Source organism: Pygocentrus nattereri, chromosome 1, assembly GCF_015220715.1.
Source record: "Pygocentrus nattereri isolate fPygNat1 chromosome 1, fPygNat1.pri, whole genome shotgun sequence".
In the NCBI taxonomy this organism is placed as follows: domain Eukaryota; kingdom Metazoa; phylum Chordata; class Actinopteri; order Characiformes; family Serrasalmidae; genus Pygocentrus; species Pygocentrus nattereri.
This window is the reverse complement of record NC_051211.1, coordinates 14,760,996-14,774,834: the sequence shown is the minus strand read 5'-3', so window position 1 is coordinate 14,774,834 and position 13,839 is coordinate 14,760,996. Positions and strand designations below refer to the sequence as shown.

The 13,839-nt window shown below is 38.7% G+C and overlaps 1 protein-coding gene across 1 annotated transcript; it reads right to left on the bottom strand.

Annotated features, from left to right (window-relative positions):
- Positions 1-104: 104 nt before the first annotated feature.
- On the bottom strand, positions 105-8,979 carry sumo2b (small ubiquitin like modifier 2b). The gene is made up of 4 exons (XM_017683534.2): positions 8,832-8,979; positions 6,881-7,012; positions 2,862-2,933; positions 105-1,282 (listed from the first exon to the last, which is right to left on the bottom strand). Exons 1-4 carry the CDS (start codon positions 8,850-8,852, stop codon positions 1,220-1,222), a joined length of 288 nt encoding a protein of 95 aa, XP_017539023.1. The 5' UTR covers positions 8,853-8,979; the 3' UTR covers positions 105-1,219.
- Positions 8,980-13,839: the final 4,860 nt, after the last annotated feature.

Sequence of the window (13,839 nt, the reverse complement as noted above, 5' to 3'; positions counted from 1 at the left end):
GAAGAATAACTTGTAGCCGTTATTTGTACCTATGATGCTTCAATTCAAAGACCATTAGGAATTTTCAATGATCGCATTCGTTTTTAGAACAAATGACCCAAATATCTGGTAAAAAGAGAATCCTTTTATTTTAACAAGTGATTTATTAGACAATACAGATGCTTAACTTGACTGAAACTTATCGTTATTCATATATAACCTACTCAATCGTGACAACTTTTACTCTAACACATATCTACTACAATCTAGAAAAAAAAAAAAAATCTGTCCAGAACAGTTAACAGAAAATGTAGCTAGATAATAATAATCATAACCTTCTCTTGGCTTAATGAGTACTGACTCTGTCCCAGCTCCGAATACCAATTTCAGTACAGTGTTCTCTCCATCCCAAACCAAACTAGCACTATAAAATGTAAAACCAACCCTGCTAACCTCACTTTCCATGTGGGTTACACTATGGATTAGTAAACTAAAGCTAGGTTCACTGTAAGGTAGCAGTAAAGAAAACCACATTACTTTTGATTCGACATAGAAACTACCTTAAAATGACCTGTTTAGCTCACTAATTAATGAATACAGTTTTGTAGTGCCCCTACTACAGGAGTGAAGTGTAAAAATCCAACACCAAAATGGGGGGTTGTTTAAGAGCACTAGAGAAAGGTGGCCTGAAAGCCTCTGCTAAATGAGCAGTATACTGGTGTATGTCTTTATGAACACATAACTGTATTGCTACAATAGACTATTTGCCTTGTTTGGTGAAAAGGATCTGAATACATATCCTCTACCTAAAAAACAAAACAAAAAAAACTTCTCCCTGAACATCAGCTTCACCAGTTCAAACCCTTAGCAGACGGAGCTGGGCCTTTGACAGATTTTCCGCGAGTTTCTGTGATCGCCTTTTCCGAACGGCTGGGGCTTGACATGTTTCACATGTCACAGCATTCAACACTGCCAGCTTAATATTTAATGTGTGTGTAGAGGAAATTATTATGTACAAAAATGAAGGAAGGAAAGTCCAACTCAAAAAAATAAAAAACACACTATACAACAGCAGTCATGAATATAACTGTGAGGGAAGAAAGGTAATATAGCAGAGAGAAAGCGAGATGGAAGGGGTAAAGGAAGGGCGGGAGGAAGGCAGTGAAGTAAGAGGAAAAGGGGGAAGGGGGAGGGAGGAAGAGAAAGAGAAAGGGTGCGGGGGTGGTAAAAGTTGGAGCACTTAGATGAAACCTCCTGTCTGTTGCTGGAAAACGTCAATTGTGTCTTCATCCTCCATTTCCAACTGTGGAAAAAAGAAAATCCATGAGAACCCTGTCCCTTCCTCCAGAAGCTGTGGTGACATTATGAACATTTCAGATGCAGGATACAGGGCTGTCCAATATATTGGTTGTTCATCATTATTTTGCAATATCGATACAGCGAAAGAAAGTAGTATGCAAATTAGCCCTCTAACCGTATTGGCTTTACCGCGTGCTGTGAGTATGCTAACTAATTACAGCTCCATTTTGATGAATTCTCCAACAAAAGCAAACTGTTTTGGTCAAAATAACATAGGCCAGTCTTTAATCATGTCACCCTGTGTGCTTAGCCAATGTGCTTGCAAGGCATGTAACAATGTAACCACAATATTTTTTTTATGCAGCAACATGATCACAATACCAGTATTTTGTATACATTGTGCCGCAGTATCTCCTCTGTCACACTTAAAAATTCCTGGGGCTCTTTGATGCCCTTACACACTATATTCCAAACTTTTTTCCCTCTCCATACTTCATACTACTATAACGGGATATCACAGTACGCTGCCAGCGGGATTCCAGGCTTTATGTTCATAATGGGTGGCGTGAGCCTTCCAGCTCTATTGATCTATTGATCGTGTTTATTGATCATGAGACAGACAAGGGCCTGCACAATGGCAGACTTCCTTTGTGTTGTAAAATTGAAAAGAAATGAGGAGGCATTAACATCAGTGCATTTGCGACTGACAGATGTCTTTTTGTATTTTTAAACACACAGAGTCAGCAGTCGGACTTCTAATGAATCCCAAGGGAACAGTGCAGGGATTCACTGTTCAATAAACCACAATGTTTCAACGAACCAGTGACAATTTCTTTTGATGGTCCAGTGTAAGTAGATGCACACTCTCTTTAAGTAGCACTCAACTAAATATCTACGAAATTCACTTTATTGTCTCTATACATAACATTATGATATCTGAAGACTTTTTCATGATACGCTTTATTTATCAATGTTTAGTTCTTCTTAGTTTGTAAAGAAGGTGGAATGGACAAAATACCACAGTACTGATGACATGACAGGCTGGCTGCTATCAGCTACTTGAAGTTAAGACTACTATTACTGACTACTTCCTGTTATAATTATGACACTATTGTTCTAAATATAAGGGTAACACATTCAGATACTCAGTGTTTCAGAAGTACTGATGATACTCATCATATAATCAGAAAAGCATAGTGGCATAACCGTTAATGCCAATAATAACATATCATACTTTCCATTCCATTTCAACTTACTCTAACCGTAACCTCAACCCCTTACACTAATGCTATTAAAAAGTTTCAGATTTAAAAATCAGAGCTTCAGACTTAACAATTTGAGCATTTGTAGATAAGCTAACCAACAATATAGAGTGTAAACAACAGACCTACAACAATCAGCCCTATATATGTGTATTCATGAGGATGTATTTATTTTAAAAAAACCCTGACCCTAGACCAGACTTTTACTACAACTTTTTGATAAATATTCATCCCTATTATCCACCCTGTAGGCAGCTGGGAAGTGTGACAGTAAATAAGTGTGAAACAGGAAATGTGATCCTGTAAGAAGTATTATCATACCTGTGCAGGTGTGTCTGTCTCATTTATGGGCTGTCCATCAAACCGGAATCGGATTTGCCTCATCGTTAGTCCCTGCAAAAAATACAGAGATTGATTAGTTTATCTGAATGCCCCATAAACAGCACTTCAATTTAGTGGAATTACACTGATATTAAAATGTTGCATGTAATTGATCATGAAGACCGTCAACAAAGTCTTTCAGAGTGGTCAGAGAAATTACAGTCAGAATTGTTCACAGAGGTGGTGACTCGACCCAGAACTCTGAAGAGTATAACGCCTATAAAATCTCCCTTAGAGAAAGTGTCTAAACGAAATGGTTACAGATATTCCGTCTGATGCCTGCCTAAAACATTATTTTATAACAGTTTTCAGACCTAAAACATAATTAAATAAGCACCTTCATTATGAATGGTGGTGTGAGACAAAAGAACAGTACCCAAAGTAGCCAAAGTCTGTTTTACCACTATTTTGCCATTATCCACATTACAAAAAAAAACTCAGTAGGTACATTCTGGATCACTGGTACTTTTGAACAGTAAAATGGCTATATTTGTATTGTACACATCACGAATCCTAGCTCCTTTCACCACCTCTGCAAAGACATTTGAGACGGTTACACTGAACCATTTCATGTCAAACCACTCTGAATGACTTTGTTAACAGCATAAGAGTTCAATTATGCAGAAACATTGGTAGAATTTAATACTAATAATGTGGTTCCACGGATGTGTGGGCATTGGCAGAAATCACAAAAGCACCAATAATGTGTCTTTTTTTTTTTTAAGAAAATCAAATTCAAGAATGTTTTGAGAGATGTTATATCACTTACTTTTATTACTTATGTTATTCACATGTTATTTATTTATAACAGCATGGTTTATCCAAAAACTATCCACATATTAAATTACATCAGTGGATTTTATTGATTATCAGAATATTTAACTCCTTAAAATCAGTGTTGTTGACAAAATGCTAACATCAGTCAGGTCCAACTTTGCACACATGAGTTGTGTTTAAAGACAATGTGAAGCCCACCAGTGTGCATCATGAAGTCCCATTGCTGTCTTATCTGAAACACTGTGTGCTAGATATGCATAACTTCCTGACAGTAGCAGTTCTGGTCTCAACTAAGATGACTGTGATAAGAGACACCTCTACAGACAAATGCTCACTTTATAAATACAAAAAAATTCCATATTGCTACCAGGCACATAGCACAGAGCAGCTGCGACGTGCTGTTCTGATGACAGTTCCACTGCACAGTGCGACTGCTGGCACAGTTTTCATTTCATTGCGATCAAAAAACTCAGCTACACAGTGTTGCTATCCCAAACAAGCAGCGTCCTACTTCTACTGCCGGGGCCGCCCTCGTAGCAGCGCAATCCATTACTTAGACAGCCCACAATAAGATTAGGTGCGGCAGCCCAGCCAAGAACACACGTTCGCTGGCCTACAGAAGCATGTTGATACTTGTACCATCTTAACCCAATACGTTTGTGGCCCACGACATGATAGCATCTCTTCAAAAGATGTTTACAAGAAAAAACCCACTTGCATAAGGAAGGGAAAAGTCAAAGTAAAATAGGTGGGGGAAAAAAAAGTAACTTCCAAAACTAGAGTTTAAAAGCTACAGAGAAAATGGGACTCCTATACTACAGATAAACAGTACATAGAGCTTTCATCTTTGATAAATAAGGGGAAAAAAAAAAAAACACTTTCACTCCTGCTTCAGATCTTTAAAAAATCCACAGGTGTTTCTGTCCATCCTTTCACTGCGAGTAGACAACTCAAAACTATTGGTCTGAAAGGATGTGTAGCTGTTAATAAACCATTACAGAGGAAAGGAAACAGCAGACGCCACGCCCCCCCAACTGGACTGACCACTCTACGTAACCAACTTCCAATACTGAACTTGAGAGGTGTGGAAAAATGTTCCTACAGATTTCTTTCAAACTTAAAGCAAGTCTCCTGGAAATAAGGGTGAACACACTAAATACTGAAAAAAGAGATTTAGTTGTTGAGGGTTCTGTGAAAATTTTCTGTTAAATATACATTTCCTGTTTTTTATGCTGATGTGCTTAAGTTTTGTTTTGACTAAATAATAAATAAAGGATGCTCTCTGACTTAACCAAATAGTGTATATAGTAGCTCAACTATATGAGTGACTACATTACTTAGTTACATTAGTTAGTATGTATTGAAATATACTGACATTAAATTTACATTCTACATATTTTGTAATACTTCTGGCTTTTTTCTGTTACGCTGTCTAAAAATGACAAAACACAGCAAAGGTTTCATCAAATTCAAATCACAAACTATATCATATCACATACACATCATGGGGGAACTAGGAGGGAATCCCTAACCAGAGTAGCTACAAAATTTCAGCCTGTTTTAAAAGTCTCTCCGTCCAGGCTTAAATTTTTATATATTTCATTGAACTCTATTTTACAACATTTTAATTTAATTTTGATTATATTTTGAAAGAAATACTTTCTGTAATTATATAGAAAAAAAATCTGAAGTTGATTTCAATTCCACTAGCAGAAAGGCCACCAGGAGGCCTACAGAAAGGGCTAATAATGAGGGTGAATTCTAACACTGGTTTTAAACCTCAGGTCAGGTAATCAGGGAAATGTTCTGATGAAAAAAAATGCTGGACAGTGTGAATTATCACCAGGACATCACATTGGTGGAGATAAAATCAGGTGAATCCTGGAGGAGAGCCCAGAATGGGCAGGGCTTTTGTTCTGATGAGGAAATAACCTCAAACTATGCCTCCTAAGTGTTCAGAGAAGAGCTCCCACAGAGAAGACATCCATTCATTTTGGCTCACTTTAAATGAATGTAATTATGTACCGCTTTACAAGTACAACAATGTCCTTCCATTTTGTATTGGTCTTCTATGTTCATTTTTAAAAATAATTTTATTAACCCTGAACTGATGAAGGTAACCCCAAAATAGGCAACCACCCATTCTTTTGTTTGCTTTCCATAAATTGTGACGTGTTTTTAATTAATAATCAGTGACCAGTTTTGGGGTCATATTTATGGTTGTGTTTTACTTCCGTTTTTTTTTTCATTTGTATAATTTATATATTACTCCACAGCTTCACATGCTTTGTGTGGGATTCTTGATATCAATAAAATAACCTTTCAAGTTTTTAAACCTCTATGGCTACGCCGAACATAATAGAAGTGACAATTTGGCTCTTTGGCTTTTGTTTCATTATAAGTGTCCACTGGTGGTACAGTAAAATGCTAGCCAGTGGGGAACCCTCAATACCATCTATGCCTTCAGAAAAGGCCCAATGATTTCTGTGAAATAAAGAAAGTTTGTACTTTTATTTCTTGTTTACTCAACCTGTTCTACTTAACCTCTGCAAGTACTGTAGTACTATTCTTATCTCTTTCTTAGGTTTTAGTTGGGGGGGGGGGAAGGGTTAAATCCTTGAAACATCCAGTGGAAAATTATCCAAATCAGGATTTTTTTCTAGGTAGATACAGTCAGGTGAGTTCTCTCATTGGTTAGGAGTTTGGGGACTGAACGGAAGCCTAATATAACCACTTATACATTAGAAATATACACATTAGAAAGTGACAGTAGAATCAACCAATCACATTATGACTTATAACCAATTTTGTGAGAAGCAAATGTCACTATAGGCCTTCTGGAAGATCCAGATATGTCACTGACTGCAAGTACGATTGGTAGCTTGAGCAGTGCATTTTGTCAGTTGTTAGAAATGGAAAACATTCTACAATGATCCCAAGGGCATGCAAGCAGAAACCAGCAAAATTGTATAAGCGTTTGTAACAGTTTTAACATATAATGCCTGAAATTAAGGTCTACTCTTACACAGTTCGCCACTCCTGCTAGCAACATTGCAATCATACCTGATATCAAGGCTCTGGCCACAAATGGAGATGAAACCCATTTGAAACGTAAAAGATACTAACAAAAGAATAAAACAACACCACATTCACACACACAGTTATGCCTACTTCCTGCTCACCTGTCTCTCACAGTAGGCCTTCATGAGTTTGCTGAGTGGCGTATGCCTTTTTATTTTGAACTGGACCACAGACCCGTCCTGTCCTGCCACCTTAAGGTTGATGTGGTCGTTGTTCTCAGTCTTCACTCCCTCCTGCAAATACACACATCATATACAGTATAAAATGCTGACAGACACGCAAATCCTATAGAAACCAAAACAACAAATACAAAAAACTAACTTAACCAATGGCTCTAGATTGGGGTTAAAGTTGACAATTCCAATCTTTCAGAGCCCACAGCGCTGTACCTTATATGTTTGCAATTTGTTGTCCTCCCTCTACACGATGGCAGTATATACTAAAACAAATTTACTATAGCAGTAATAAAGGAAAATTTGTCCTCCAAAGAAAGGGGGGTCGGGTGGTGGCGGGATTAAAAATAAAAAAATACAACAGTATTGAGAATGCCTTGGAGAGCTACACACAGGCTATTATAAGGCAAAAATTATATTATTTATTTATTTTCATTATCAATATTACACATCATTAAGATCAGAAAACACATGTAAGCTCACTGGTCATTTAGGATTTTTTCTATATGATGTATGTGTGTGTGTGTGTGATATATATATATATATACACACACACACACACACACACACATACACACACACACACGTGTTGCAGACCATTGCAGAGTCTGAGTTAAGTTTGCATTTTACATCAAACCATTCTCAGTTACTTTGTTTACATTTCAATACTTTTTTAAAATATCTGCACAATTAAATGGCTAAAACGGAAAAAAGTCACCACTGTTCACAGTGGGGGTGACAGAAATCAGACATCCATCTCTGAAAGCTCCCTTACAGAAAGTGGTTATGAATAATCTGCCTGACGATTGCGACAGGCTGCATACATGCAGGGTGTACTAGGACAATATAGTCCCCAAAGAAAACTTTTTTTTTTCAGATTTACCACTATTTCACCATCATCAACATTACAAATAAAAACTCAGAAGACACTTGTAGGTTCTTTTATGGTTTTGGCTAGTAAATAAAACAGCCATATTTGTGCTTTAGACATTGTGACTCCTGGCTCATATCACCACCACTGTAAAGTTGGCTCCTTTTTCGACTCCCCATTCCACCTTAAATGGTACGGCAGTTACATTTTGGCCGCTACTGCCAGGGCGCCAGAATATAACTGCTGCACCATTTAAGGTGGAACGAGACATTCAAACAAGAAGCTGGGGAGCACGATGTCAACTTCAGCCTCGTGAAAAAATGCTAGCTACTTAACCTAACCTAGTCATCTAATTGTTAAACGATCACCAGCTGCAGAACTGGCTCAGCCCCCACCCCATCCCTTGCGAAAAGGTACAATTTGGAAATCTAACAGGCTCAGAATCAACAAATTTCGCAAGCCTATGACTTTGCAAAGAACTGTCCCAAACTGTGCCTCCCTTGTTACCTCCCAACCTCCCAACATAACCGGTCAGATTTAGTGGAACAGTCTGTCTGCAGCTAGAGCCAAACAGCTGGAGGAGTGATGCTGACAGAAGTCAACAAAACGGATGAAAACCAGAGCACAACTTTTCAAACCGACGCGTATTACTGCTCTGATTGAATCGCTGCACATTTGTTGGGCACAGTTATCCACATTCTGCTAAAATTTTGTGTAAAACTTGAGTAAGGTCTCTAACCAGCGCTTGCGTTCATTCTACTGCCTTTCATCGTTATTACCGTGCTAGTTCGCTAGCTAAGATGCTAACATGCTATATGCGCGTTCACGAGTCTTCCGGCGATTCTAAAGGAGCAGTTGCAGTATTTATCCACTAAGCGGAATTAATTTACACCAAAGTATCGACGCCTTTCTCTTTTATTTATTTCTTTTTTTCCTCTTACCATGTATGCCGTGTGGGTCGCAAATATTTTACGATGATTATTATGTTTTTTTTTAATTCTCTCTCACCTTGGGCTTCTCGTCCGCCATCGTTATTGTGTGTTATTTCTCGCTGCCGCACAAAGACACATGCACGCGCACGTACGCGCGCCACCCTGCCGGTTCCAGAACGTACGTGCGCGCGCGCAACACCGTTCCGCCACAGCAAAACCCGGCCCTACGTGCGCGCTCCCTCTCAGAATGCGCGTCCGTGATTGGCTCAGGAGAGGAGCGAGGGCGGTCGCTCGGGGACGCGAGTGACATCACAGTGCGCGAAACCAAGATGGAACGCTCGGCGCTGCGCATTGCTCGTGCACGCGCACCTTTTGCAAAGGCGCCAGTGTTATGAGGCGTTGCTTTTAAATTCCCTCAGGTCGCTGAAAATGTTTTATTTATGTGACCATAAAGAGTGTCGGTAACAGACTGAGTGGACAGTTAGATATGTGTGGTGTGTAAAAAGGCAGCTTCTAAAACTCCAACACTGCTGCAATTCCTGTAAAGGAGGGCGGCCATTTTGATATGGCTGTGGCATTGTTGTAGGGGAACCACAGCAGATAAAGCATTAATGACAATTATTTCCTTTGCCTGACCAATTCACACGAGGTTTTGTGGCCTCACGAGGTTTTTTCATCACCGTTGAAAAGATGTTTCAGTCCTGTGGAATCACGTTAGTAGGAGAACGTTTACAAAATAATCACAGACATATTTTAGTGAATTTCTGAGTTCATTTAGAACTGGATACCCCAATACTCACAAGTGTCATCACAAACGGGAATTATTATTAAGAATTATTCCCTTTATATGAATAATTGCATAAAAAATTGTGCCTTCAACTAATAGTGGGCAATTTCATTATGATCACTGTTTATGCACTAGCATATCATGATCAGTACATAAAAACACTGACCAGCTGCATGTTTAATTAAAAAGAGAATAATTAGTTGTGTTTATTTAGATTTATTACACTGCATTTATTATGTGAAATATTGAATAATAATCATGGTGTTAATTTTTAGATGGTTTAAGGGGGCAGTTGTGGGCTGGAGGTTAGGGAACCAACCCTGTGACCGGAAGGTCGCCAGTTCGATCCCCTTGGCTGACAGTCCATGAGTGAAGTGCCCTTGAGCAAGGCACCTAACCCCCGATTGCTCCCCAGGCGCTGTGGATAACCCACTGCTCTGGGCAAGTGTGTTCACTGCCCACTAGTCTGGGTGTTTCACTGCACGGATGGCTTAAATGCAGAGGTCTAATTTCACAGTGTGCAAACACAGTGACAAATGGTTGTTAATTCTAAATAGTTTTTAATGGAAGTTTTTAAATGTGACACTCCTAGAGCAGTTTGTCTTTGTGTCAAAATATGATACCTCGCATCGTGAATAATGAAAATTGAAGTATCATCATGTGCTATTCTTTCTGTATTGCCCACCCCTAGCTTCAGCAGGCTAGCACCCTCTTAAATTATGCTTTAAGCTGTTTCAGTTCTCACATTTGTACAAGCAAGCACAGAAGAACCATTAACACATTGTCACCTCCCATAGATGCTCAATCAGATTGAGAAGTGGGGAATTTTGAGGCCAGGGCCACACCTTGAACTCTTTGCAATGTTCTTCAAATGATTAATTGACAATGTGTGTTCCCAGCAGAACATCGCCCAGAGCATCACACTCCCTCCATTTGCTTATCTTCTTTCCAGAGTGCTTCCTTGTTCTATCACTTCCCCAAGTAAACGGTGCACATGTACCGAGCCATCCACATGATGTTAGAGAAGATGCCACTCATCAGACCAGACAACCTTCTACCATTGCTCCAAGATTCATTTGTTATTCTCATGTGCCTGTCACAGTCGCTTATAACTGTGGACAGGTTTTGGCATGAGCACACTGACCGGTCTGCGGCTTTACAGCCATATATGCAGCAGGGTGCAATCCATTGTGTGTTGTGACACATTCCTCCTGTAAACATCATTAAAAATTTCTGTGACTTGTACCACAGATCCCCAGGGATGGGCCTTGGGCACCCAACACCTTGCCGCCGGTTTGTGGTTTGTCCTGCTTTGAACTACTGTCTTTAGGTACTCACCAACCCTTATGGGGAGCACCTCACAAACCTTGCCATTTCAGAGATGCTGCAACCAAGTCATCTGGCCATGACGATTTGGCTTGTCAAATTCGCTCAGGACTTCACCACTGCCCATTTCTTGCAGATCCAACACACTGACTACAAAAACCAGCTGTTCGCTTACTGTCTAATAAATCCCAGACCTTGACATGCACTGTTGTTATGAGATAATCAACGTTATTCACTTAATCTGTTAGTAGTGATAACAATTTGGCTCATCTGTGTATATTTTACTGTCTGTAACTTAAAGGGGAATTCCATTGACTTAGCAAAATTTCTGTGTAAAGAATAAAACGGTTAAGCACAAAGATGGGAAGAATTCTATGCTTAAAGAACATGTCATGAATCTGACATAGATGTTTTCTTAGGACCTTTTTCAAGAACAAATTTAAGAAAAACTTAAGATATTGGTGAATGAGGCCCAAAGTTGTTTTAATTGGTTTGACACAAACTGTTCCATATAAGAGGAACTAGAGAGTAGAAGTATGCACAGTGTTGGTGATAAAGACCAGATGTCTGAGGAGCAAAATGCCCCTAAAAGCTTCTTCACAGAAAGGCATTACGTGAAATGCTTATGAATGCATATGAATGAACAATCTTTCCTTGAATGCAGACAAGACCAAGGCAATGATTGTTGATCCAAGAAGGAAGTGAGAGCTGCACACACCCCTGTACATAGGTGAGACAGAGAGGTTGAAAACCTTCAAATTCCTTGGCACCTGAAAAGGTTAAGTTTCCTTTGGCCTGTCAGAGGACCCACATCAGTGAGGATCTTACCTGGGCTCACAACACACACCTCATCATCAGGAAGTCCCAGCAGTGACTGTACTTTCTGAGAAGGCTGAGGAAATTTGGCATGCCAGCCAAAATTCTCAGCACCTTCTACAGGAGTACGATCAAGAGTGTTCTTACCAGCTCCATCACGGTCTGGTATGGAAACTGCACTGCTCAGCACAGGAAAGCTCTCCAGCATGTGATCAAAACTGCACAGTCCATCTCAGGAGCAGCCTTCCCCTCACTACAGGACATTTATCACACCAGGGTCATCAGGAGGGCCCACAACAATCAGGTGACAGTATACACCCCCAGCACAGACTCTTTACAATCCTAACTTCAGCAAGACGCTACAGGAGCATGAAGTCCAGGATTACAAGACTGATGAAAAGTTTCTATTCACAGGCCATCAGGCTTGTGAACACCTCACTCAGTATCTCTCCCCTCTCATTAAGTTTAAGTGATACTTAATAGTCCGACAACAGGGAAATTTCACCTCCACATTTAACCCATCCGTGAAGTGAAACACCACATACACACTAGTGACCATAGTCATGTACAGTCACGTACTGTCGGCGCTGGGGATCGAACCAGCAACCTTCCTGTGAGAACACTACTGTTTACATCTGTTACTTGCTACATGCACTTTATGAACAGCTACTCTACATACATGTACATATGCACATGCAACTTTAATTTTTCATTCAACTTTTCATTCTACTTTTTTACTATTGTTTTGTGTTATTCTTATATTTTCTTCTAAGATTATATTAAGATTATATTTGGTGAATGGAGGAACAGTACAGTAAGAATTTCATTGTACAGTATAACTGCCTGTTCTGCTGTGCATATGCCAATAAGACTCTTGAACATTCAATTTTACAAAAGTCTGAGATATTGTTTTACAACAGTACTGAGATAAAAATTTTGGCCACAAGCTTATTTTTCCCAATTATGGTTGAGGGCAAAATAAACCTTTTTTTCAGATTTACCTCTGTTTTACCTTCACCATCATCACCTACAAAAATCAGAAGGCACTGAATAGTAAACAAAATGAACCACTTTGTGTTTTAGGTATTGTGACTCCTGGTTGACCTCTCCTGTTAAGGAATCTGAGTCTAAGTTTCTCTGTTTCCCATAAAACCACTACGATTGACTGAGGTTACTTTTTTTTTTTCTTTTCATGAACCAGCGGGGCTTTCCAGCCCAAAGGTTTTTTTTCTCTTTTTTTTGAAAACTTCTGTAAGGCATTACCATTATAAAGTCATGAGACAGCAATGTGCACCTTTTACAGCACTAGAACATTGATTTAGAAATCATAAATGAACTGTAGAAACAATCTTCCAGAGCAAGCATTCAATATCAAACTGTCTATACAAAAAAAAACATATAGGACAACAAATACATAGTAATAATAAAATAAAATATATACAAATTAGGTTACTTTATTAGTGGGGTTATTTATCAGTAGTTTGTGTAGATTTTTAGCAATTTTGGATTTCATCAATTTTAGGGACTTTGTATACAGTTGAATTTCATTATAGTAGCATGTAAAGATGGGTGGGGTTTTTATAAATTTAGACTTGTGTATAAAAAATTTGGCCAAAATTAGCAATATATTAACCAACAGGTCCAGTTTTGGATGATCTAATATTACACCAAAAACAATAGCATTATAATCTATTTTAGTAAATGTATTGGTTTTGTTATTTAACCATTCCATGAACTGTTTCAAGAATAGCTGAGTATGAGAGCAAGAAAAAAAGAGGTGTTTGGTTGTTTCAACATCCCAGTTACAAAATATACATTCTTTCATTTCAAAGCCAAATCTTAGTTTTATAAATTCACTGGAAGGGTAGATATTATTCATTATTTTGTAGTGGATTTCTTTTGTTTTGGGTGGAACTTGGTATTTAAGGAATTTAGTTCTCAGTTTGAGTATTTCTAGTTGACCAAATACAGTCATAATGTTATTTCTATTGGACTGAGCAGGATATAAATCGTTTGTTAGAATGGATCTCATGAATTTGTTTGAGCATTTTTTATCAAGAAAATGAATTCCATTTATATGAAGTGTTGGTAGATGAGATGGGGATACAGAATACAAGGCTGTATTATTTGCTAACATAAGAAATGTTTTGGGTAT